Here is a 26,364-nt window from a genome sequence, read left to right on the forward strand (position 1 = left end):
CAAAGACATTTTGGCTTCCTTCTGCAAACGTAGACCATCACTCAACCAACAGTCTGCTGCTCAAAGGGTAGATGAAAACAGTGCTGCAAGCAGGCTCCAAGGGCCCCTTCCGATTCTTATTAAAGTTAATGGAAACATTTCCCAAACATCAGGCTCTGGGTGCATATTAGAAATATAAACGTCCTGGGCCACTCGTGTTCTCACTGAGATTGGCACGGCAGAATCTGGCTTGCTGCTTTTTCCCGAGTCAGTCTCCAGATCAAAGTGGAATGGAATGAAGGATGCAGACCCATGACCAAAAAGCTTCCTGTGAAAGAACCCAGCTCTTATTCTGTTTCATGCAACCACCTAAATGCACGTAGGGAGGATGAAATTCAGGCCTCTGCAGAGGCCAGCACAAGTAACCCACTGGTGAGTGTGTGTTATAGGTTCCTCTCTCAGCCCAAACTGCAGAGGATATGAGAGTTACAGTCCCGGCGAGGGAGCTTTAGCTCAAGCTGGAGCAGCTCATGCTTTGAGCTCTGGAGGTGCCTGGTTTGATTCCTGAGATGTTGGCCAAGATGGTGACTGATACACATACCCCTCTTAGTTGTGGGGTTCCCAAACCTGTGCAGGAACTGTGGCCCGTATGCTTCCAGGAGGCACAACGTCGCCCAGAGTTTCCCAGGTGCAGAGAGGGAATGCATCCATTGTGCCTTCCCACCTGCTTTGGTAACTTCAGAGGGAGTTTTGCTCCGAATGAAGATCTAGCCCCATTAAGAAGGAATTTAGGAGTTAGTGGGGACCATGGGCAGAGCTACTTATGCAACATGTAATGAGGGCCGGGGGCTAACCTGATCACCGGTGCAAGTCAGCACAACGCCACTAAAGTCAGTTCACCCTTTGCATCTGAGAACATTTGTGGGCCGAGCGATGGGAGTGCACTTTCAAGGAAGCAGATGGGGTGGACTGGAGAGGGGGTGGTGCTGTGAAAACGTAGGCGAGTGGAACTCTGATCCCCTGGTTAGAGTCACCAGGCTGGATCATGTAGCTAGGTTTCGTTCCTAACATCCCTGCATGCAGATCAGATGTTTGAGTTGAGATAGTCTCCCCCCATCCCCCCTGCATGTAGCTAACTCCCTTAGTACTGTGACTGCATGGCACATTCACGAAATCACCCTGTGCCCAACTGGCAGTGCCTGGCTTTACACAGCAGGAAAGGATAACCATGGGCCCTTCTCTGCGCAGAGGCGGCTTTGCTAAACTGTAAGCGGAGCTGGGTCTCCTTAAGGAGCTCATGCATAGCTGAAAAGGGGCACCCAAGGCTTAGATGTGAGATGCATTGGAAATATTCTCTTGAGGGGCAGCAGGATGGCCGAAAGAGAACAAGGACAATAACCCTACAACCAGCGCCTTTCTACACCACTATGTGCAGTCTTTGTAAACTAAGACTAATCCCTGGGGCAAAGTCAAACATTTCCCAAACAAGGGTACATATGCGAGGTTAATTGGGGGCGGCGGGGGGAAGTATTAAAAAGGCTTGGGAAGCAACTGAATCTCTTCCTCTTTCAGAGCTCCCCACTTGCAGGCATGCAGGAAAACTCTCTCATGCCAAGCGGGAAAGGGAGCATGCTAGACACTCATACCAGCAGCACTCTCTGCTCTCCAAACGTATGGAAACTGCATGTGCTTTCCCAGTTGCTTCAGAGTGGCAGCAAAGCTGGGAATGAATAACCAGCACTGTAAACGCTGACCCAATCAAAAGCCACAGTCGCTCTGCCATGGCATTCCATGGGAGTGCGTGAGGAATAACCTCGTGAATGCTTTTAATAAAATGTTCTTTTCTGCATTCAGAAACCCTCCAACCTCCCGTCCTCTTCCCAAGTCGCCAGCTCTGCTGGGCAGAGAGCTAGCATTGAGAAAGCACAACCTCTTCTAACTGTGAGGGCCCCTAGACTGTGGGCTAGCTTCCCAGACAGAGGAAAGGAATTGCTTTGGGGATGCTGGGTTTGGGGTGTGCTGATCTGGGGGGGGCGGGTGTCTCATTTGTCATTCCCATCAGACATTGGGAGAAATATTCTGAATCCCCCAAACTTTGCACAGGTTTTAGCATGGATGAATATCCTGTGGAAAATTCATCCTGGAAAGTGAGCTCTTTGTCAGTTACATTTTGCTGTGTGATACCTATTGTTTGATGGGTTCTTGCTATCCATTGGGGAACACAGAATCACGGGTTATTGTGCAGGGGACCCTGCACTCCTATGACCTAAGCAACATCCCATTGTGAGAGGGCAAGGGGCTCACTGGAATCTGGTAGTGAGTTTCACCTGGCCTGACCAGTTCAGAATATCTCAATTTATTAATGTCATAAACTGTATCCAATATGGGTCATGTAAGGTATAATTAGAAAATGAATAACACACTGATCATTAATATTCTTGTGTGGTGTGTGTATAATAAACACCCAGGGGACCATACAAATATGAAGGAAATGTAGAACTAAAGTGTGTTTATCAGACAAGTCAAGGGAATGGGTAAACGGGTTTCTCCCAGATAAAGGACAGGCCAACGCCTCCAGTCAGGTGTCGTCAGAGTCAGTTAGCAATCACATGTCAAGTGGCCATTAATTTGCATTGGAGAGGACAGGAACAACTCAACTTGCATTTTAGCAAACACCAGCAGGGGAAGAAACCTGCACGGAACTTCCTTCCCCACCAGACTCACAGCTTGACTGAACCTTATTTTGGGGGGTAAGCTTCAGAGGAATCACTTGCTGAGTTTAACTAGACTATAAAAGAAAGGGGCAAAGAATCCGAAGATATCTTTCACCTAGGAGGACAAGGGGAACCAGTAGCCTGTGGTTCTGTGAAAGGTCCTGACTAAGAGTGAGTCAGCCATGCTGGGCAGAGTGTTTGGTGAGAGACATCGTCTTAAACAAAGGCTGTTCCTTGCTAGATTAAGTTTCAGACCTTTAGATGGGTATTTTTCACATATTGCTTGTAACCGTTTCCACCTTTATTTCTTTTTCTTGGCATCACTTAAGCTACGTCCTGCTGTTAATAAAACCAACCCATTGCTGTGATAGTGATAGTTAACTCCAGTTCATGTGGCAAGCTTCTGGGTATTGACTCTTTAAAGGAGCAAACAAACCTCATTATTCCTCTGAAAGGTGCAGGAAAGGCCTGTACATAGTAGAACGCATGGTTTTGGGAAAATTTGGGGCTCGAAGTGCATGGGGTCATTTGGCTGGTGGTAATCAAGGTTGGTGGAGAGCAGCATGTGGCTGTGGTGTAACAAACAGGCTGCTGCAATCAGAACGTTGACCCAGAGCTGCTTAATGCACAGACATGCAGTGCATGCTTGTCTGGTGTCTGGGCTGGGAGCCACAACAGCAGAGCCCTGAAGGCACCCAGGGTTACAACGCAGGCAGGACACAACCCCTCACTGGTCTGAATTGCATCCCCAGAAAGGGACAACCCCAAGTCATGCATTAGGATGATTCAGCCTGGTGCCCATTGGTATTTTCAGACCTATAATAATCTGTGTTAGGTCAGTGCAGAGTTGGGGCAGGACTGTAGTCCCATCTCCTTCCTAACTGTTCTCTAGCCTTTGAACCTCCCATCTAGAACAGGCCTGTCAGATTTGTTATCCAGCTTTCCACACACTGCCTGGAACTCTTGGACTCTGCCTTGTTCCCCTGCTCTCTGCAGTGGATCACTGGCAATCTCATGGCCTAACCCTGGATTTGACAGTGCCCCATTCTGTAGCTGGCAATAACACATTTATACCCATTCTCAGGGTGATCCTCTCCTACAATTCCTGGGCTACGTGTATTCTCCACCAATCACGGAGGTGGTGAGTTTGCCCAGTGCAATGTAGGAACTTCCCTTCATCCTCTTTTGCTCTTTAGATTGAGTTGGAGAGAAATGCTTGGAACAAATGGAAGCCTGCAGCTAAATACAGTCCTTTCTCAGTTGCACAGGTGTCAATATTAGTCAGCATGACAGGCTGTTGAGATTATCTCATTGTTCCCTGGTGCTCCCCTGTCTGTCGCCATTTGTTTGTCTCTTGTCCTATGCTTAGATTGTAAGCTGTTTGGGGGAGCTGTGTCTGTACAGCTCCTAGCACTGTGGGGTCCTGGTCCGTGACTGAGATGCCTAGGCCCTATGGTAATACAAACAATAAGTAATACTAATAGTCATTGTTTTGAATTGATCTCCCAGCCCAACTGGAAGCCTGTGGCAGTGATGAATATCGTTGTTTATTTGGCCGTTTTTTGATCTGGTAGCTGCAGACACATATGCCTCCACTCCCATTGAGAGTGCCGGCATTACAGCCTAAGAAACCTCAGTCGGCAGGAGAAAACCCTAATGTACCGTGCTTACAGGTGGCAGGACTAGCTAAGAAAACGTAGCAGTTAAACTTCTGCAAATCTGGCTTTTATTCATCCTTTTTCCTTCATTCCAAGCTAATTGAGTGTAATGCTGTTTAATATATTTAGTGAGGAAAACCCTTGTGTTGCATTTGGAAAGGCCAGACTCAAACTAAATAACATTGTTGGAGGCCCAGTGGGGATTTGCCCAGGGTTTGGGCAGCAGTCCCTTCTCCAGTGCTCCAGATGTGGAGAGGCTGGGAGGTACTTTTAACTCAGCAGTTCCACTCTCACCTCTCTTCCCTTGGCTGCTAAAAATAGATGGGCAGTGACGCTAGATGGCTCACCATTTGTCTGTAGGTTACAGACCTGTTGGCTAAGGCAAGCTTGTTCAGCCCAGGATGTACACACGCAGTTGGCTGACGTACTGGTTCTAAACCTGCCAAAGGTTGCCAAGCCATGGGATCAATTTATTTTCCTATAAAACTCAATTTCATGCACCAGGCTCCCCATTTCAGCTTGCTTGGGCTTGTTCTACCACATACCTGTCCGAGCGCTGAAGGCCTAAGTGGCTTAATTGACCGGGCTGGATTGTCACCCCATATTCCATTGGTGGGCAGCAACTCTCCGTGAAACAAGTGGGATTCCCCATGTTAATAGCTGCTCGCCAGTGGGGGTCGGAGGGCTCACAGTCTGGCCATAAGACTGGAGTTGGAATTGGAGGAGATTGGAAGTCTCTGACCACTTCTCAGTCAACTTGTAGGGGTCTCCCCTTAATACTTTCCCCACTGCTAGGTATAGTTTTGAAGAAACGGCCTGGTGAGATTAGGGTTTGTCTAGGCATGACAGAGAGCTCCTGATGAGCGCTGAGTCTGGTGACTGCATTGTGTTTCTGCATTTGTTGGAAGTGGAAGACTCTGCAGTTAGGACTCTGTTAGCACGGGGGGTTAGTGTGATGTGTGAGTCTAGGTACGTTCATGGTGGTTTCCTCGACAGGCCATTTCCTTGTTTCTCCATGTTTGCACTGGGTGGTTTTGCATTTAAGCAGCCCTACCGATTAACCAACCAAATCTTTGTTGGTGGGGACATACGTCGGAACAATTCTCAGCTGCCCTTCTCTGGGGGGTTGCAACAAAAAAATGAACTCACAAGGCACGTGCCAATCATCACACTGATGGCTATGCTTCTGTGTGTTGTGTCTCTCCTCTTTTACCTTTCATCTCTTATCTAGATGGCAAGCTTTATGGGCCAGGGACTGTCTCTTCATATGTGAGTGTATGGCGTTTAGCCCTTTTGGGTTGCTACTGCAATATTAATAAAAATGACCTGAACATGCTTTGACTTGAGTTCTCCATGATCTGTGACTGCATTGGCTGGAGTCATCTTTACTTTATAGAAGTCTAACATTAGTCTGGACTTGTTAATTTTGTATGTCCGTGCCGTTCCTGAGTATAAAAAGGAACAACACTCTGAGTTAGGAAACTCATCAAAGAGAAGCTTAAGCAATTGGTTTAGAAAAAATTCCCCAGGCTAGGGCATGTGGCTGAGCTTGTTTTCAATCATGCAGTATAAAAATTGCTGCCATAAACTGAATTTAAAAAGGATAAAGGTGCACGTCTGGTGGTGCAGGGTTGTCTTATCCTTTCCAAATACCCTCCATGAGTATCCATCATTGCACCTACCTTTGAAAATCCAGGAGGAAATCTATGGAGGAAATCTGATTGAAATGTGGAATTTTCATTCCATGGGAAATTTTGACATTTCAATTTTTTTTTATTCCAAATTGGAACAAAAAGTCAAAATTTCCTGCAAAACAAAATTCCCTGAAAGGAAAATAAATTTTTAAAAAATATTTGAAAGTCTGAATGCAAATGAAATGTTGATTGACCCTAAATGATTTTTCTATTTCATATTTGTATTTTTAAATTAGGGTTTAATCATTTAAAAATTATCATGTAGAATAATGAAAAATTAAATAGATTTCAAAATGCAAAGTCAATTAAGAGAAAAAACCAAAATGTTCCATTCTCAAAAAAAAAAAAAACTAATTGAAACATTTTGAGCATTTCTTTAAAACATTGAAATTGAAGTGTTCGCATGTAATATTTCTAGTTTGACAAATTGGCATTTTCTGATGGGCAAACATTCCATTGGAACTCTTTCTACTGGATCCACCCTGGAATATTCCAGCCATTGAGGCCTGCTAGCCAACAATGGTGGTGACCCGATGTAGTACTTGTCCTATGGAGTAAGCACAGAACAGATGCCTCGGTGTGACGTTATGGGTGGGGATCTGTGCTGCCGCAGGAGACATCTTTCCAGAGTTTATAATCACTGAAGATTAATGGCAATTTTGGCATGAGGGATTATGCCGGAAGGATGTGCCCATGGTTAGCGAGCTAGCTTGGGATGTGGAAAACAGATTCAGGTTCAATCCCCTGCTGTGCCACAGGCTTCTTACGTGGGGAAGTCACTTAACCTCTCTCTTCTTCATTTCCCCATCTGTACGATGGTGGTGATAGCACTGGGCTTCCTTGCAGGGGTGTCATGGGGATAAATACATGAAATATCGGGAGGTGACAGGAAGCATAGAAATACCGAAGATATCTAGCTGCATCCTAGACAAATTGTCTATCTATGTTAGCAGTGTCTTTTTCTTGTAGTTTTGTAAATGAATTTCACAACTTTTAGCCCCAATATTTATTGGTCCAAAAATGTATCCCAAAAAGTGCATTATTCAGCGTGCCTCAGACACCATTCACATCCTCAAAAAAACATTTATTTCGTTGGGAAGCAGAAACAATATCATGTGAGTATTGAAATTGAAGTGAACAGCTTGCGAACGTCCCCAGGGGCTGAAATTTGTTTGCTTAAGAGCTATGGTGTAAATATTTATGAATAACAAATACTTCCTTAGAATTCAGGATCATGACCGCTTTGCAATGAGTAATAATGGTATATTTCCTGCATTGATTACATAGGATCCTTTCTCTTTAACAAAGTTGCCGTTGGACATAATATACTTTTTTTTCCTTGAGGCGTCTCAGAGCCAAAACATTGTGCTTGCCTATGGAAATAAGCAGGGTAGAAAAGAAATTCCAAAGTGAACTTTTCCCTATTTTGCTAATGCATCAGGAAACCCCAGTGTGAGAGATTGTTTTAAAAAATATTACATTTGGCTGCAAAAGTGCCCACTTATTTCTCTGCTGGCTTATACATTATTAAAACCCATGCCTTATGGCAATTTTCAAAGCCAAAGGATCTTTGTATTTTTTTTTTAAATTTAAACAAAATGGATCTTATCTTAGAAATTAAAAAATCTGTTTCAAAGCTCAGTGCTGAATGAGCTAATGGTAGAGGGTGTGTATGCATAGCTAGCTTTCAGACCAGCAATGAGTGTTCATCAGAGCCATCTGCATTACTGCTAATGTAATGTTACTGTTTGGAGACTCTGTGGCCTAGCGGTTAGATCAAAGTGTTCAGAGGCAGGGGAAAGTAATTCAGACCAAGCCACTGAATTGCTCTGGGGCCTGAGGCAAGTTACTTAATTTCCTTGTGGCGTAGTCAGATGAGCTGTGAGAGTAAAGCTGATCTGTAGTGCACATTTCCCCACATGTAGGGTTTCAATTCTTGTTGATGGCAGTTTCCCAATCTGCAGACAGAACAGGAGCCAAATGGGCAGTCAGGAATTGGGATCCATTTTCGCTGTGGATCAGAGAGGAAACTTCTCCCCTAATTCTGGAACAGGCTGAGCATCAGGTATTGTCGCTTTCTACATTTGGTTAATACTGACAATACTTTGCACTTCTATAGTGTTTTCCATTGGAAGAATTCAAAGTGCTTTAAAAGCATGAATTAATCCAGCTCCACAGCTACTGTGAGGAGAAGAATTATTATCATCACCATCTCACAGATGGGGAACTGATGCACAGAACAGGTAAGTGATTTACCTGTGCAGCCAGGAGTAAAACCCAAGAATCCTGGGATGGAACCAGGGCCCTTCAGAGCTAAAGGCATGAGCTAATGAGGACAGTTTGAGGACTGTGTTGAATTACAGATGTGAGTAAAAAGAAAAGGAGTACTTGTGGCACCTTAGAGACTAACAAATTTATTAGAGCATAAGCTTTCGTGAGCTACAGCTCACTTCATCGGATGCATCCGATGAAGTGAGCTGTAGCTCACGAAAGCTTATGCTCTAATAAATTTGTTAGTCTCTAAGGTGCCACAAGTACTCCTTTTCTTTTTGCGAATACAGACTAACACGGCTGCTACTCTGAAAGATGTGAGTAAAGATACTCATGTGTTTCCAGGCTGAAGCCCTTTGGTTGGGAGCTCTGTAGGCCTGAAAATACGTCAATCTGTGCTAACAAACTGCTGTGTACGACACAGATTTAGCCACACAGATTTAGCAACACTAAAAAGTTTCACAACTTTGTGCTGATTTTGCTGAACTTAAAAAAACGCTGAAAAAAATTGAAATATTAATTTCTGACATTTTCAAAATGAAATGTTTCAATTTTTGGTTCAAAATGACTTTGTTCCCAAATTTCCTTTCAGGTTATTAACCTCTCCCCCCTCAAAATTTTTTTTAAAATGAATAAAGCCCAAAAGAAACGTAGATTTTGTCATAACAAAACATTTCATTTGATCCCCCAAAATGTCATTTTTTGGAGCTTTTTCAGCAAAGCAAAAAAACGCTTTATTTGCCCAGCTCTACTGGATCCATCACATTCATGGTGCTATATAAAGTGAGCAAGGGCCACGGGAATTCACCTAGGAATAGAAGACGCTTCCATTCCGACGTAACTTCCTAAGCGTAACTTCCAAAGCACCAAACATCAAAGCATCGCATATATTGCATTTCGCAAATGTAACACAGTGTGCTGGATCAAAATCAAACTGCTGCCATAAAGTCATCAAACATATTTGTATTACTTCTTGAAAGCCATAACTCACGATTAGCAAATGCCCCCAGGCTTGTGCTGCCATTTCCACTTCCGCTTCCTGGCTTCAGCCCAATAAAACAGCAGGTCAGCAGTTTTTTAGAAGTTGGTTGGAATGTACTTTCCTTCTGGCTCGAGCCAATACGATGGAGGCTAAAGCAAAAGAAGTTCAGGTTAAATAATTTGTCCAAGCAAAAGCAAATCCATTCCCAATGGAAATCCCCTGTGCTATGGGGAGCATGTGTAATGGAAGCCAGGGAATGTTTGGTTGATTTCAAACAAGGGAGAAATTTTAAAGAATTGCATTACAGAGCTGCTCAAACAAGCAAAGGTATTGAGAGACAATGTAATCTAGTGGTTTGGGCACTGGATAAGGAATTGGTTGATCTAGATTTGATCTCAACTCTGCTACTGACTTGCTCTGCAACCTTGGGCAAGTCTCTTCACCTTTCTGAGCCTGGTTGCCTTCCCACTGTCTGTATTTATGTAGATTGTAAACTCTGCAGGATATGTACTCTCTCTCACTAAGTCTAGCTCAGTGGGACTCAGCACTTGGTCGGAGCGTCCAGGCGTTATTGTAATAAAAACACACACACACATGTCCAATTTGACCTTTTTTCTGTTCAGCGATAATCTTTGGTGAGACCTGGATTTTTATGGCTCTGTTGTTATCTGCACTTGATCACAGAATAGGCTTTATTATCATAGTTGGGCAGACAGGTTTATCTCAAACAGTTCAGATCGATAACTCCATCTTCTATTTTAATATTTGGAATCCACTGTTCCAGGTGCATGATTAGCTACTGGATGACTACCTTTTCTATTCATTCCCACTGAAGCACCTGGCATTGGTCACTGTCGGAAGACAGGATACTGGGCTAGGTGGACCTTTGGTCTGACCCAGTATGGCCATTCTTATGTTCTTAATATCAGTGTTTATTTTTAAGCATTTTTTATTTTTATCTAAATTGATAAAATTTAAAATTTTCACAGTTGTGAGAAATGGGGGGGGGATCAGCACGAGGGGGATCAGACAATTATTTAATGATAGTAGACACTGACACTCAAAAAGGCTTATAACTATTAAATCACCTTGTAACCACTGTCAACATCACATGTCAAAATATACGTAAATAAGTATATAGGTACTTATATAAGTAAATATCCTTAAATCAAACTCTGATAAGTTCTCATGCAGCACTTTTCTCAATTTGCTTATGTGTACATTTTTATTATTATTGATGGAAATATTTTTCTGTCAGTTGTGTGTTTGGTGAAATCGACATTTACCGACATTTGCTGATAAAAATCGAATCCTTCCAAGCCTAAATATAAAAGGATCCTGCAGAGTAACTGGCCGCAGCCCTGACACAAACAGCAACTCCTCAAAATAATGGGAGGGAAAGAGAACAATTGCTGAACATAACTAGGTGCAGCTCCTCATAAATGCACTGCTCACAGACCCACTTCAGTGGCTGGCAAATCATTTTGGATGAGCTCCCTGCCTAGCAAAGCTACAGATGGATCAGTCAGAGTCAGATTTTTTTTTTTTTTTAAAAAACAATATGTTCTGATTGCTCAGACGTTCTCATTCCGTAGCTTCTTTCCTATATTTGATTACCCAATTTGTAATCTTTCCGGTTTGTTCACTTGAGAGGCGAAGACATTTTTGAGGATGATCTGCTGACAATGTATGTCTTACAGAAAAGCTGTTGGTAAAGGTTATCTTTTGGATACTGGCTGCTAATGCACCACAGAAATTGAATCACTTCTCTTGATTTCCATATTGCTTTTTAAGCTGTTTAGAAGATTTCATTCGCTTTAAAGTTCTTTTAACTTGGGGAGTAGACAACACAAAAGCCACCACCTCTAATAACACTAATTGGGCAGGTTCAGCAGTAGAGTTGATTGGAAGTCAAAATTGCCATCCCATCGAAATTCCAATATTTCGATTCTTAGTTTTGTCCTGAATCTGGGTGAAATGTCGAAATAGTGAAACTTTTCATGCCGCAGAAAGTTCCAGTAAAATTCTGTTTGGAAAAGTTGAAATGTTTCGTTTCAGTTTATTGGTTTCTGAAATGTTGACATTATTCTCCCTATCCTTCAGCCGCTGCGCTGCATTGTGGGGCCCCTAGGAGGCACTGTGACAGCTCAGCCACAGAGAGGGACTGCTGTGCATCATGGGAGGTGTAGTCTGCCTGGGTAACTTGACTGATAGAGGAGAATGGGAGCAGGAAGGATCTGGAACTACAATTCTCATGAGGCACTGCAGCCCCTCAGGCAGCTGCAGAGATGATTGTTCATCCGGAACCAAACATTTAATTTCGTTTCACCTGACAGAAAATTCTCCCCAAATTTATCTTTTCCCCGTGGATAATTTAGATTTCAACAAAACTCCACTTTCTAACAGAAACGTTTTTGGCTAGCCTTATTCAGCAAAGAGGCCAGGGACTGAACTGCCTTCTCTGTCCTAAAAATGGTGTCTCCAGAGCAGAATTAAGGGTCTAAGGCAGCAGTTCCCACACGACGGGTTGTGGCCGCAGGTGGGGTTGTGTCATCAGTGGATGCGGTTGTGGCAATCCCGTGTGTACAGAGGACACCATTTTACAAAATGGCCTCCTCCGCACGGCGTGAACTTGCACTCGCTCTCCATGAAAGATCACCCTGTGCGTAGGATGCCACTCCGTAGAGCAAAATGGCATCTTCCGTGTAGCATGACCTCGCACGTACGGTGCACGTGAGCTTATGCTCTGCGGAGTATGCCGTTTTGTAGGGCGTGCTCTCGCCCATGCAGTGGGGTCACACAGAGGAAAAGTTTGGTGTAAGGGTCTCTTTCTCCTCTCACTTACCCTGTGTCACTCCACTGACTTCAGTGGAGTCTCTCCCAGTTACTGTCTGTCGAAGTGAGAGGAGGATCAGGCTCACGGTATGGAGGGAGCTAGCTGTGCTGATGCCAGTTCTGTGGATGTAGCTCACTGACTTCAGGCTCCAGGCATCCTTTGCCAGCGCTGAATTCATTCTAAAATCATATGGCTCAGATCTCCCTCTAGTGTAAATCGGTGTAGCTTCGTTGACTGGGTTCGCAAAAAGAAAAGGAGTACTTGTGGCACCTTAGAGACTAACAAATTTATTAGAGCATAAGCTTTCGTGAGCTACAGCTCACTTCATCGGATGCATTGAGCTGTAGCTCACGAAAGCTTATGCTCAAATAAATTTGTTAGTCTCTAAGGTGACACAAGTACTCCTTTTCTTTTTGCGAACACAGACTAACACGGCTGCTACTCTGAAAGTTGACTGGGTTGTGCACGTTATGGTGGGTTGACTTCAATGGAACAAGGCTGATTTGCACTATCTGGCCCAATCAATGTTTTCAGTGTATCAATATGCATAAGGGGAAATGCACTGAATTTCAGTGTTTCTGAAACTTAGGGCACTGGGTGAATCCAGCTGTCATGGGGACAGGTGCTTTTAATCCCCCCCACAGCTTTGCGGCTGCTCCTTAGTCATGAACAGCAAGGCACCTTGCTTCCCTTGACACAGAGTTTGCTGAGTTATGGGATGATTCTATGGTGTAAACACCCCCCACTTGGGAACACTCATGTCAGCTCTGCTCTAAAGTGGGTCTGACCTTAATTCCTATGGGATGAAAGGCGAACACGTGAGCTCCCTTGGCCACCTGGCATGTGGTGCTTTGTAAAGAAAAATAAGGGTTGTGCTGGGGGGGGGGGTAGACTGAACATTTGTAGAGTAGGTGTTTAATCACCAGTGTCTCCCCTTGCCTAGCCACTGAAGTGGGGTCCTTTTCTGAATAACCTGACACCAAAGCGAAAATCAGGGGATAGATGGCTGAGTCAATGCAGCATGCAGAAAACTATGTATGTCAGTGAAGGGCATGAGCAGCAATAGTACTGCAGCAAGTGCAGACCGCAAAGATGGTGTGTTAGGTACAGAATGAAATGACTGCTGACAGGGAAAAACCCAGCACTAATCTTAACAGTGAATAAAACAACTCTGGAAAGGAAAATACAAAATACACAAATCATAAACAACACACAGTTACACACACAAACACACAATCGCTGACCCTCACTCTCACTCATGCACCAAATCACTCCTAATTCCACGCAGCCACTTCCCTGCCCACGATCCCACACATTGCAACCACAGGCACTGGCGCAGGTGGTGGCGTATGCCAGGGAGGCAGCTACCCTCAGTTGTGTGGGGGCACTTGGTCACAGATTCAGGAAGGATGTTTTAAAAATGTGCTCCCACCGATCCATTTGGAAGACCAGGTGTGATGGAGGAGTCAGAAGTTGACTCCGGAGCTAGACTAGATGATCCCTTGAGGTCCCTTCCAGCCTTACCTTTCTATTATTCTATGATTCACCAAGGAAAAAGTTTCAGAGCAGCAGCCGTGTTAGTCTGTATTCGCAAAAAGAAAAGGAGTACTTGTGGCACCTTAGAGACTAACAAATTTATTAGAGCATAAGCTTTTCGTGAGCTACAGCTCACTTCGATGAAGTGAGCTGTAGCTCACGAAAGCTCAAGGAAAAAGTGTGGAGCGTTCTGGTAGACTGGGACCAGTTCTGAGGCTGATAAGCAGGGGCCAGCTGGAGGCTAGTGCACTAGGGGCCCTATTGCTGACGGGGCATTATGCTACTATGTGACATAAATGATAAATATTCTAATAATAATAGTACTTAATTAGCCTTGGAGTCAGCTAAGTTGGGGGCAGATCCTGAGGCCTGACTCCGGAAAACTCCCGTTCAGTTTTGTTGGAGTAAGATCTCAGGATCTGTCCCTTTGCTCTGAGCAAATCATTCAGATTCTTTTGTCCTTATTGCTGGACTCCCCTAAGCCTTCCTGAGTTCATCTGTATCCCACCTTCCTTGCAGCCTGCCTGGGAATGGCTGAGCAGTCCCCCCATAGACTGGTCTGTTATTTGTTACTAGGAGAATATCACTGGTGAATGAGACAGCCTGGTGCTATGAAATAATCAAGACTGTGAGCCCTGTGTTTGGGACAGTATCCCCGCTGCATGGGACAAGAGACTGGTGTTCACAGTGAGGAAGTCTACATGCTCCCAAATCTCTTTCCTTCCTCTCGCTGCACCCCTTTTGGCATTACACCTCACATCCGGCTGATGTGGACAGAAGACGACTTCGGGGCGGGGTGATCAAAGGGTTGGGTTCGGTTGTAGGGAGCCGGTTATTTTGCAGCACATCCCAGCTAGGCAGGGTAAGGGGGAGAGTCATGTGAAGCTCAGTGGGATTTGCTCCCAGGGGTTCCCAGATATCACTTCACCTGGGTTCACCCAGCCATCCCCGTGCTGTTCCTATTTCCTAGAGAGCTGCAGCTTTTGGATCATTGCACAAGTCTGACAGACCTGGGAAACTGGTATTGTGTGAATCCAGACCAAAGTGACATTGAGCAAATTTTGTTGATGTGTAGCCAGTGTGGACTGTAATAATATATATTGGAAGAGAGTGATAAAATACCATTCAGGGGGATATTGTCATTGGGTACAAATTGCCATGTTCTGTCAGACCAGGGTCCATCTACTCCAATATCCTTTCTTTAGCAATGACTTCAGAGAAAGGTGAAGGAAAGCCTGCAGCAGGCAGTTATGGGGTAACCTGCTCCCAGGGAAAGTATCTTCCTGCTCCCCATCAGTTAATATAGTAACAACAGCTAACTGTCACACAGCACTTTCCATCTGTTGATCTCAAAATACCTCCCAAAGGAGGGCACTCTCAGGGGTGAATTAACACATAGGCAAACTAGGCACGTACCTAAGGCCCAAATTCATGAGGGGCCCAACCCGAGAGGCACTGTGACCCCCTGTGCCCCGGTGCAATGCCACCTGCTTAGATTTGGCCCGGCCTCCCGTCTGTCATCACAGAGGGCCCCGGGGTCAAACCTGAATGGCCAGTGGGGCGGCCAGTGCTGCTTCTCACAGCTTCCATGGGGCTGACTCCTGCACCAGGGCTCCCCACTGTGGGCCTTCCTGGCCTTGTCCCACTTCCAGCACCTCTGACCCCTCTGCTCTGCCCACTCAGCGACAGCCTTGAGACCTGTTAGCAGTACAGGGAGCTGCAGTAAATGCCCACATGGGGAAGCTGGCCCAAGGAGCCTGGTGGGTGGGACATGTGGGTTAGTGTCTGGGCAGCAGGAGCCAGTCACTGACTGACCCAGACAAAAGAGAGTTAACTAAGCAACATCTGTGTGGTGGGAGCCAGATGTGTTTGGGTTAATAGATCACTAGTGCAACTGTGCTGGCCAGGACACAGTTAATATAAATGTGCCACACCATGGGAGCATCTAGTTTAGCTGGCCAGCAGAGGGGCCCAGAAGAGTATGTTTGCCTAGGGCCCCTGTGATGGGTTAATCCAGCCCTGGGGGTTATCATTATTCCCTTTTATGGAGGGGGAAACTGAGGCACAGGGAATAGAAGTAACTTGCCTAAGGTCACTCAACAAACCAATGGCAGAGGTAGGAATTGAAGCCAGGGTTCCTGAGTCCCAAGCCTGTTTGACTTATGCTCTGAGCAGGGGTTTTATATCCCTTCCAAAATTCTGCTTTGTTTTTAATCCTTACAATTGTAACTCCACATTGTGCTGTTACAACATTAGCTGGGTGTGAGAACAAACAAAACGTTTCCCCTCTCCCACCTAAATTTACACGCTGCCCTAAAAATAGAAACAGGACCAGATTCGCAGCAGTGTAAATTGGTATAGGTTCCCACACCAGTTCATACCAGCTATTTTGCCCGGGTTGTTTATCATCATCTATAAATTTCAGTTCCCCCACAGCACATTTCAGAGAGACGACAGGATGTGCTAAAAGCACATTTGAATTTTTAAACAATGGCTGGCGTCTTATGTTGTTGAAAAACCATCTTGGAGTGAGTACTGGACAAGTCTAATGAAATGCTGCGTATTCCACGCATTTCCTGTCTTCCTGAGGGAAGCGCTGGTCAGGGGAGTGGGTGGCAGGAGAATTAGCAAAGGAATGCGCAGGACTCAATCTGGTGTTTTATTTGCATTTTTGCTCACACATTTTGTATGAAAAATTGGGAACTGAACGGTTTTTAATAGAAGGAGTTCACTGTGCGGTTGGCAAGTCCGACAGCATCCCAGCTGGCCTCTTTACAGCTATTGATTAAACAGTAACATTGCCAGGAGTTCTCCATCCGTCACTGTGATGGGAACTCCAATCAGGAAAACACAAGAGCGAAAAAAAAACCTTTACAATTACAACCTGCAGCTCACTAAATGAAGAATAAAAAATGGTTGAACACTATAAATATTTATTGGTGCAGCAATAAGAGAAATTTGCTTTTATGTTAAAGGGCTTGAGACTGGATTTGCTGAGGAATGAGTCAGAGAGAGAGAGAGAGAGAGAGAGAGAGAGAGAGAACCCGTCTCCAGTAAGAGAGAAAGTGGACAGCTTTGTGGCTGTTGGATTGTGATAGGGCCACGGTTAGGTGAGAGATTTTACCTTAGTCTCTTCTTTAAGTCCATTAATGGCTATTAGCCAGGACGGGTAAGGAATGGTGTCCCTAGCCTCTGTTTGTCAGAGGGTGGAGATGGATGGCAGAAGAGAGATCGCTTGATCATTACCTGTTAGGTTCACTCCCTCTGGGGCACCTGGCATTGGCCACTGTCGGACGACAGGATACTGGGCTGGATGGACCTTTGGTCTGACCCAGTCTGGCTGTTCTTACGTTTAGTAAAGGGAATTTGATTGGGCTGCTGACAGTGAGTAGCGGGCATGGGAAGTCACCTCATGTCCCTGACCCCTCGGGGAGCTAGCACAGCCTAGCAGAGTTGAATCTGTCCAAACTGGGCTAACCAGTGTGGTACAGAATGAGCTTTCCCTTCTCCCTGTGCAGCCCGAAGTGTGTAGCTACATCTGGCTGATAAACCCTCATTGGGGAAGAGTTTGCGCTGTAATGCTTCTCGCTCTTTGACATTTGCAGTAGAGACAGGTCTGTTACAAGACTGTGCTGTAGAGTAAGTCCTTGAAGACCAGTTCCCCACACTCCTCTCCTCTCACTTTCCTTATTCTCCTCTCCTCTCGTTATTTTCAAGTAGCTCTGATGGTCCTCGGAGCAGCCCCAGAAACTCACGTAGTGCAGCCCCTCATCCGCCTGCAAGGATATTTGTGCAGACAGACTGAATAATTCTTCCCTCCTGAATTCCAAGCAGCGTGGGCCTGCTCGCCGTGTCTGAGACTTACACAGCACCAAACTGAGCCTGACAGCTCAGGAAGAGGGCAGCCCCTTTGGCTTCAGACAAGGAGAAGGGTTTGTGGGGGGAGTCGATCTGAAATCAATCGTTGACACAGCTGGGGTTTTCTCTTCAAGAAGCCTGGGCCAAATTCACGGGGGATGTACTCAATGGGGCTATGCCCAGTGGCAATGTGACCCCCTGAGCTTTTAGAGAGAACAATTTCCATCCAGAAATTCTTTATGTGGAAAGGTCCTTCCAGATTTCTTTGAAGGAAACTCAGCATTTTTCTAAACCTGTCTTAATTTCTAGCTTCTGAGCTTTCTTTAAAGAAACAAACAAAAAAAGGATGCTAGCTTCTTTTGAAAGCTCTTCTGAGGTCAGCCCTGTGTAATAGTGACACAATCCATGGCCCCTGAGGGCTTTTGTGGATTTTAAGGCCAGACGGGATCATATTAATTGTTTAATCTGACCTCCTGCATCACACAGGCTAGAGAACCTATGTTTAGCCCATAACGTCTGTTGGAGCCATAGCAGAAAGACATCCAGGCTTGGCTTAGTGCCAACAAGTGATGGCGAATCCATCACGTCACTAGGTGAGCACCATGGACTTGAGGCTTGCTGAGCAGCCTTGTTGCTCAGAACTCCACTGTGACCAAACTCAGATCCAAAGATACAGACCCTTACCCTTTGAGCTGACAGAGAACCTCTCCTAAATGCCAGCCCTGGGGCTGGCTGGAAAGCAGTGAATCTATTTTGTAAAGAATTTCAAAGTTTTGAAATCTGTTTTCATTCTGTTACGGAATGAAACTGAGGCCTTTGGAATTTTTTCACAAGAAAACAAAAACAGCAAAGCAAGATACCTACCCACTCTGGCATCCAGGTTAAAGTCATTGCTTTGAATGAGGCAGAGTGGGGACTGGAACCGGGGTCCTCCATATCAGATGAGTGCTTTAACCACTGAGCTAATGACTATTCACACTTTTTGGTTTGGAATCAAGGGCATTTTTCAGTGGAAAAGTTTCACTGATCTCTTTTCAACCAGCTCCAGTTAGCACTCTTGGGTTTATTATACAAAGCTGAACAGTTCTGAGTCCCTCCAGCAGGGGGCGGTCGTGCACATGCACACTGGCCAGTTCCTGACAATACATGGCACGCAGCATTCTGTTTTGTTTTGGTAGCGAAATCTTGGAAGGGACTCTAAGTGAGCAAGTCCAGCCTGCCAGAAAATAAAGTGCCCATTAGAGTCTAAATGGACCCCCATTCCCCAGGTCTCATTAGCTGGCAGGCAGTTTAAAATAAACAAACTGGTGTGTGAAGGCAGGTAAAAGGAGGAAAAGGGGTTCTTTTTTGTGGTGTGAGAACCTGTGGCCACTGTTTCTGGGGGTCAGAGAGTAGTTTGGTCTCCCCAGCCATTTCAGCCTTTCCTCAGCTTTTTTGCTGATGATGCCAGCGATGGTGCCAATTAGTATCAACAAGGATGATGACTTTGGGGCTGTGGACAATTGGACAGTCTGAACTGGACCTGGCTCTCCACCCATTCAAGAGAGGGCCCAGACAGGCCTCAGATGGCAACATCGTTGCTCGCCATTATAATGTAACTTTTTTCTGGTAGAGCCCAGAATGTGCCAGGTGCTGTACAAATGGAAGGGAAGGCGTGGTCATTGCTGACCCATTCTGGAGTCCCACCAGTTAATTAGAAAAGAAAGTCTTCTACTAATCATCCTTTGCCACCCGTCTACACTCCTCAGAGTGACTCCAGATCTTATACCAAGGTCATTGACATCAGAACCTTGACCTGTGTGCTTAATTCAGGAGAAGACAAGTAATGTGATTGTCGTACTGTACTTTTCTTTTTGTCAGCACTATTACAGACTAAAGCCAGTTCCTGCTTTGACTTACATCCCATGCAACCCCGCTGTAGTCAATGGGTTTGCACTCGGTGTGTCTGTCTGTACTGAGGTCACAGCTAGCAACCCCAGACAAGGATCAGGACTCCATTGTGCTAAGCACTGTGTAGACAAGTACCGAGGACAGTCCTTGCCCAAGGCAGCTAACGGTCTAGATAACGGTCTAGCCATGCCAGAGGTGGACAAAACAGGGAAATGAGGTCAGGGTCTGTTGGAGAGGGACGTAACAAAAGAAACAGTTTGGCAAAAAAATAGAAGTCACAACCCTAATCAGGGCCTGATGGGAATGGCTCGTAGGCAGCACAACACAATAGGGCTTAAGTAGGGATTTTAAAGAGTTTTGATGAAGGATTTTCCCTGTGCATTGGGCTTGCCATGTGGGGGCTGACGACTTGATAATATCAGCTAGTTCTTACACTGGTGCGAATCACTGAAGATGTTAATGGGTCAAAGTTGGATAGATCCATTTGAGTCATTACTGTTGTCCTTTCCTTTCCACAGGAACCTGATGCCACGGACTGTAGAGGGGCAGATCACGATGGAGAAAACCCCGAGTTACTTTGTGACCAAGGAGGCCCCCAAACGTATTTACAACATGTCCAGGGAAACCAAGCTGATTGTGGTAGTGAGGAACCCAGTCACCAGGGCCATCTCGGACTACACACAGACACTGTCCAAAAACCCCACCATCCCCAGCTTCCAGGCTCTGGCCTTCAAGAATGTCAGCACGGGCCTCATCGACACCACCTGGAGTGCAGTGCGGATCGGCATCTACGCCAAGCACCTGGACAACTGGCTGCAGTACTTCCCCCTTTCGAAATTCCTCTTTGTCAGCGGGGAAAGACTCGTGAGTGACCCGGCTGGGGAGATGGGCCGAGTGCAAGACTTTTTGGGTCTCAAGAGAGTCGTGACGGACAAACACTTCTATTTCAATGAGACCAAGGGCTTCCCTTGCCTTAAGAAGCCCGAAGGCAGCAGCCGGCCCCGCTGTTTGGGGAAGTCCAAAGGGCGACCTCATCCAAAAATCCACGGGCAAGTGATCCAGCGTCTGCAGGAGTTTTACAGACCCTTCAACATGAAGTTCTATCAGATGACTGGGCAGGACTTTGGGTGGGACTGAGATCTCACCAGGCCAATGGCTTTCTAAGCCACAGTGGAGAGAGGACAACTAGTCCCCTTAGCAGACCTACAGGGCCTTTGGCACATTGTGTGCCAAACTGCCCAGGGACTCTAGCATAGGTGTGTCCAAGGCAAACTTTTGGAAGACACTTCCCATGTTCTAATTTATAACGGACCTGTTCCTGGAAAGAAATGTACACTTACTGACTAGAGAGAAATATTTAAGAAAGAAAAACAAACAAAAAAACCCCAACCCCAGATCAGATTAAATATTCTTCCATATAAATCTTGTTAATCTATGTTAACCAGAACGGTTTTCAGATGGTGAGAGCGTGCGTGTGCGTGTGTGTGTGTGTGTGTGTGTGTGCGTGCGCACACAGTGACAAAGGCACTAAGATTCACAATAAAGCTTTGCAAATCAGAGTTGGCCTCCTAATGCTGCTCTTTCTCTGACCATACTGAAAGTGCTGTAATATTCACCATCAGCCATCCCGACCCTTTTAATTAGCAGGTGAAAGGGCCCCAGACACCAGTGCTGTGTTGAGGTCTTGGATGCCTTCCTTGCAAAGGGACACTGTAAAGATAATAACTGCAGCCAGGTTTGAAGCTGCTGTACAGCAATGTAGGTCCATTGACTTCAAAGGAGCTAGGTTGGTTTACAACAGCTGAGGGTCTGGCCTGGTATATTAAAAACACTAATGACTTATGATGATAATATGTTAGGAGACTGATCTTGCTCCTCCCATTGGAATCAATGGAATTTTGGTCATTGACTTTATTGAGGCCAGTAGCATGCCCCAGTTTAAAAAAAAAATCTTATTTCTCTATTACTTTTTATGCTATTTGTTTTTCTTTTTGTGCTTTACTCAGTTGGGCCAGTGAATTTTGGCCTAGATCCTCAAAGGCACCTAACTCCCCTCAACATACCTTTGATGATCTGGGCCTTTGTGTTTCTAGTAAATTTCACTTTCCAGTACCTACGCCCTGCAAGTTTGGTTTTCTGTTTCCCATGCTTCAAGAGGACATAGATGCCTTCCTCTTCCCAAAGCTCTTTTTCCTTAAAATGTATAATAAATAAAATAAAATGTTCTGTTTATTAGAGTTTTGTAAAAGCCCTTTTAAAAAAGACTATCTGAATTTTGGACCTAAGTCATGTTTGGTGTCCTTAGAAACAGTTACCTGGTTTGATAGTTTCGGTCAGATCTGCAAAAAAACAGGACACAATGAATCTACAAAATACAAACTGTCTGTGGGTGATTTATTGTTATTTAAAGGCTTCTGCGTCAGAAGTCAGTGGGAGTTTTGACACGGACTTCAGTGAGGGCAGAATTGTGTCTTAAATGCACAGGGTAGAATGTTGGCCCTCTCTGAAGTTAACGGCAAAAGTCCCATTGACTTCAGTTGTCCAGGATTTTACCCACAGTTCTTTTCTGGCTAAACTGTTTGCATTAAAAATTCTATTCTGGTGTGGTTTCAGGAACATACAATACTGACAACTCTGGGCAAAAAAAAGTAGAAAAATCTCCCGTTCTTAATTGTGACAAAAGTTGCAGCTCTACAAAATTGTTATAAAAATTTACTAGGCCACACCACAAAATCTGCTTGCCAGCTCTTTTCCCCAGGAGAATACAAAATTATTGGTACTTTGTCAGTCCAAATATTTGTCCTCATGGGTGGTCAAGTAGCATATGACAAGGTTGGACAGAAGAACTGTAAATTGGCAAAGTTTGAAATAAAAGGAAATATTAATTCTGTCCCTAATAAGCAAAATCGTCTTAAGCACATAGTCAGCTTTAAATTGGTACTTGCATCTAATTGACCTCAATGGGAGTTAAGCACTTGCTTAAAGCTTAGCAGGTGGTTAAATGCTTTGTTGAATCAGGGCCTTAACAGCTGAGTCCAAACACTCATTGAATAGAATGGGACCACTCACGTGCTTAAAGCTTAGACACATGCTCAAGTACCTTGCAGGATTGGGTCCCTGTTTTCAGAATGGCACTTTGATCATTTTCTCTTTCCCATTTTGCAGCTGGCTCTGCATCTCTCATGTTGATTTTTATTGAGGCGAGCTTCCTTTCTGAGATTGGGCAGTGACTGGCATTTGATACATCTGGTCGAACAGCAAATCCAGAGAATGGTGTATTTTTCCTGATTTAAATAGTCTGAAAGAATAAAAACAAATAGCGGCAGTAGTTCTGAATATATTCCAGATCCGGTTGCATTGTGTATCACATGCAACACAGGTGATAAAGTTGGAGACCTCCAAGAGTAAGGACAAATATTCTCCCCTCCCAGGAACAATTTTGCCAAAGAACATATAGCAAAAAAAAGTCTAACCTTTAGCCCAATGCCTACCAATCGGTTTCCAGATTTGCAGCCACAAAGGGCAGTCATGGGAGGCCGGTGGAATGAGTTTCAAGTTTTCTCATAATTAAAGAGGGGCAAAAAACACTTTGTTAACCTTTATAATCTTATTAGTGACTTGTTTGTCTTTTTAAGTAGTTCATTACATGGTTTTGGAGGGCCCCAAGGCCCTGCATGGTTTTGTTCTATGTGATAGATCCATTTGATTCCGGTACAACATAGTCTCAGTGCTGGCTATCCTGTAAGGCGTAGGGTTGACTTGCTGTTTGTTGTCACAAGCCACTGGTTGCAAACCATCCCGGCTGCATTGTTAAACAAAAATATTAAACTCTTTCAGGTAGCCCATGTTTTCCTTGACAAATACAATGTAAGCAAAGAGCCTCTGCCCTTTCCAGTGTGTCCCTTAGTGTTCCAGTCATTCTCCAGATTGATTTTGCATCTGGCATTTTACATGGGGTGTTTTTAGTTGGTTTGCAATACAAGTCATTAAAGCTTCTCCCACTTCTTTGCTTTTTCTACAATAAGAGGCTCCCCTTTGTTCTTCATCCTCTTCAGTGTGGCATTTCTTTTCTATGGGTGGCACTTAAAGCCTCTAAACTCACAGCTAACGGTCAGCGCTTTAGTCTGTTTCAGACAGGAGGCCAATCTGTTTACTGCTGCAACAAACGATGCTCAAAATGATGCAACTCAATGTCAGGTCTAAGTTGAACACAAACATCTCAGCTATTTGTATATTGAGAGATGGAGAGAGAAACATGAATTTTTTTTGGTATACCTTGGAAATAGACATGACTTCTAATTTGCATTGTCTTTGCCCTGCTTTAAATTCCTGTCAGTTTCTAAAGCCAATGTAGCAGCATTGTACCTGGTTAAGATGCTGTGGTAGGTTAAACAACAAAGAAAATCTGAATTAATTTTGTGCGGCGCTTGAAAGGCTAGATCCCCACCTGGGGTAAATCATAGCAGTTCCATTGATTTCAGTGGAACTACAGTGATTTCAGGCCAGCTGAGGATATGGTCCTGAAGAGACAATTGAAGCAGAGAGAGGTTCAGGCTACACGTAAATGGCATCTTCCCCCATTTCCGTAGCTTTTCCTGTGAAGTAATTCTACAGCTTCATATAGTTGGTTTTGTCCAGCTTTGTACAAACCACAGAGGAATCTCTCTCTTCTCCCCTCATACCCTACCCCCACCCCTTTGAAAATTCATGCCAAAATGAGGCCTGATCCCAGGTGCTGCTGAGCACCCTCTAGCCAGGGGGAAATGAGTGTGCTCAGCCCCAACAGCAGGTGCCCAGCACCTCATAAAATTGCCCTCCCCCAAGTGTGCAAATCCTGCCAAGGTGAGCGGTCCGAGGAAATGGAAATGCCCTCTCCACCAACCCGCTTAGGGTTGGATGTCAGAGTGCTGGAGCCTGTTGTCACTTTCGCTGGCAGCGCCACATGATGGACTGCACTTTGCTTGTTTAGGTTTTGTTTCCAGCCATGACATTCGACCAAATTATTCTCCACGAAGGGCTTTAAAGTTTCCCAAGTGCCTGTGAAAGCCTAGAAATGCTGATAGTGATCCTATTTCTCAGCTGAGTGGCTACATTCAGCCAGAGCCATATTGATATGCAAAACGTTAAGGGCCCCGGGTCTAAAGATGGTTTCTGTCTGCCTTGTGAAAGGGGGCCATACTTTTTTAAAGCCTAGGCCTTTCTAAAGCTGCACAATACCATATAGACTATGCCATTTAAAGCATCCGAAGCAACCCAAAACGTATTGAAAGCTTGCTTTGCAAACTCATTAAGACTACTCAATAGGTTCTGGCAAATACCGTGCCAGGGCTGACCACATGGATTAAGACTTTTGAAGTGATACACAAACCCCCTGCTTAAACTAATTGCTGCCCCATGGCTCATGAGGTCAAGTATTTGTATTCATTGCATTCGAGAGGAGCCATTTGTGGGGCTGTCCAGGTGAAGTCTGCACTTCATTAGACCAGGACAATAAGCTGGAAGTTCCGCGTAGGAAGGGGAAAGGTAACCAAGATGGAAATCTCATGGATCTCTCAAAAGAGAATCATTGAATACAAACAAACTTATGTCCACTGCTGCAGGGTTTTTCAATGAAAGAGTTCCCACATGGAATAGTGGCTTTGCAATCTAATATACTAAATGCGGGGAGGTAGCCTTGCCAAATGCTTCATTACGATCTTTGTTGTGCTACTCTAAAATGGCCAGTTCAATTAAAAGGGAATGTAACTTTAATTATATATATCAGTCCAGTGTGTACAAATCTCTGTCGTTTTGGTTCGTACACAATGCTGCAGTTTTTTGTTACTGCCACCCCCTGGGAGTTACTTTGAAACCTATTACTTGAATCCTATGAATTTTGTTACAGGTATACTGAAAGAAAAATTGCAAAGCTGACTGAGATCAGAGAAAATCCACTGACATTTCATTTTCTTTGCCTTCAGCCCTAGATGTGTTTGCTGGGCAGCAAAATTTCATCCTTGCCTATGACACTGTGGGGATGTATCTTCCATATCCTGCGTTTAAACTTTCACAATGAATTGAACATTAATAAATAGGCCTGATTTGTCCTAAAATGTTGGTCTTCCTGTTTTGGGTAGGGAACTTACCTCATCAGTAAGGAAAGAAAAGCAGCAGCAAGAGGCAGAATTGGCATCCAAGTGATGGTGAATTAGAGAGGAGATTGGATAGTGAATGCTCTACTTTATATCACCGGGGCTGCTTGAAATTCAACTTTATCTCTTAAGAGTTCTCCATTGAAACATATTGAAAAATGCCACCACAATCTTAGCAAATTGCTGCCATCAGTTAAACTGTTCCAAAGGCAACATTATCCTGTGACAACACTAAAGCATTGTGCCCAGCATGAGAAGCATAACGTGCTTCAAACATCCATCAAGTTGTATGGCTAGCATTTCAATTTATGCAGAATCATTAGCCTATGATAACCCTTAAAGCCAGAGGAATTCCAAATGATTCACTTCTGTTTGCCATCAGTGGACAGTTAACGACGGCTGGTGAAAACAAGATGCAAAGTCTACATTGGGCTGGTAGAATCAAATCCATTGATTGAGCAGTGGTCACTTTTGTGACGCATTGTTCCCCAGTTACAAGTGGGTTCCTTTCAGCGACAGAATGGGGAACCCATCATGTGTTAACACGTGCCTCGTATATATCCTAGAAGAAATGGCCTTTGTCGTCACTTGCTAATGGGCCTAATTAAAAAAGAAAATTTAGAAAAATTAGGGGCGAGATTTTCTAAAGATTTCAGCCAGCTTTTTCATTAAGGCACAACGTACTGTAGTTCCCATTCCTCCCAATGGGAGCTAATGAGTGCTGAGAACTTTTGGAAAAAAAATGTTGACCTCTTCATTTTGGGTGTCTAAGTGGGACACTCAGAAAAATCTGTCCTCAATTGTGGGTACTGAGT

General features: G+C 44.6%; 1 protein-coding gene across 1 annotated transcript in view; it reads left to right on the forward strand.

Moving 5' to 3' along the window:
* Nucleotides 1-26,283, forward strand: part of HS3ST6 (heparan sulfate-glucosamine 3-sulfotransferase 6) — a 114,616-nt gene extending 88,333 nt beyond the window's left edge. Inside the window, exon 2 of the mRNA XM_038420400.2 lies at nucleotides 19,937-26,283. Coding sequence (XP_038276328.1) covers nucleotides 19,937-20,555 — 619 coding nt within the window. The 3' untranslated portion in view covers nucleotides 20,556-26,283. The remainder of the gene's footprint in view (nucleotides 1-19,936) is intronic.
* Nucleotides 26,284-26,364: the final 81 nt, after the last annotated feature.

The sequence above is a fragment of the Dermochelys coriacea genome, chromosome 10 (genome assembly GCF_009764565.3).
Source record: "Dermochelys coriacea isolate rDerCor1 chromosome 10, rDerCor1.pri.v4, whole genome shotgun sequence".
NCBI lineage: Eukaryota > Metazoa > Chordata > Testudines > Dermochelyidae > Dermochelys > Dermochelys coriacea.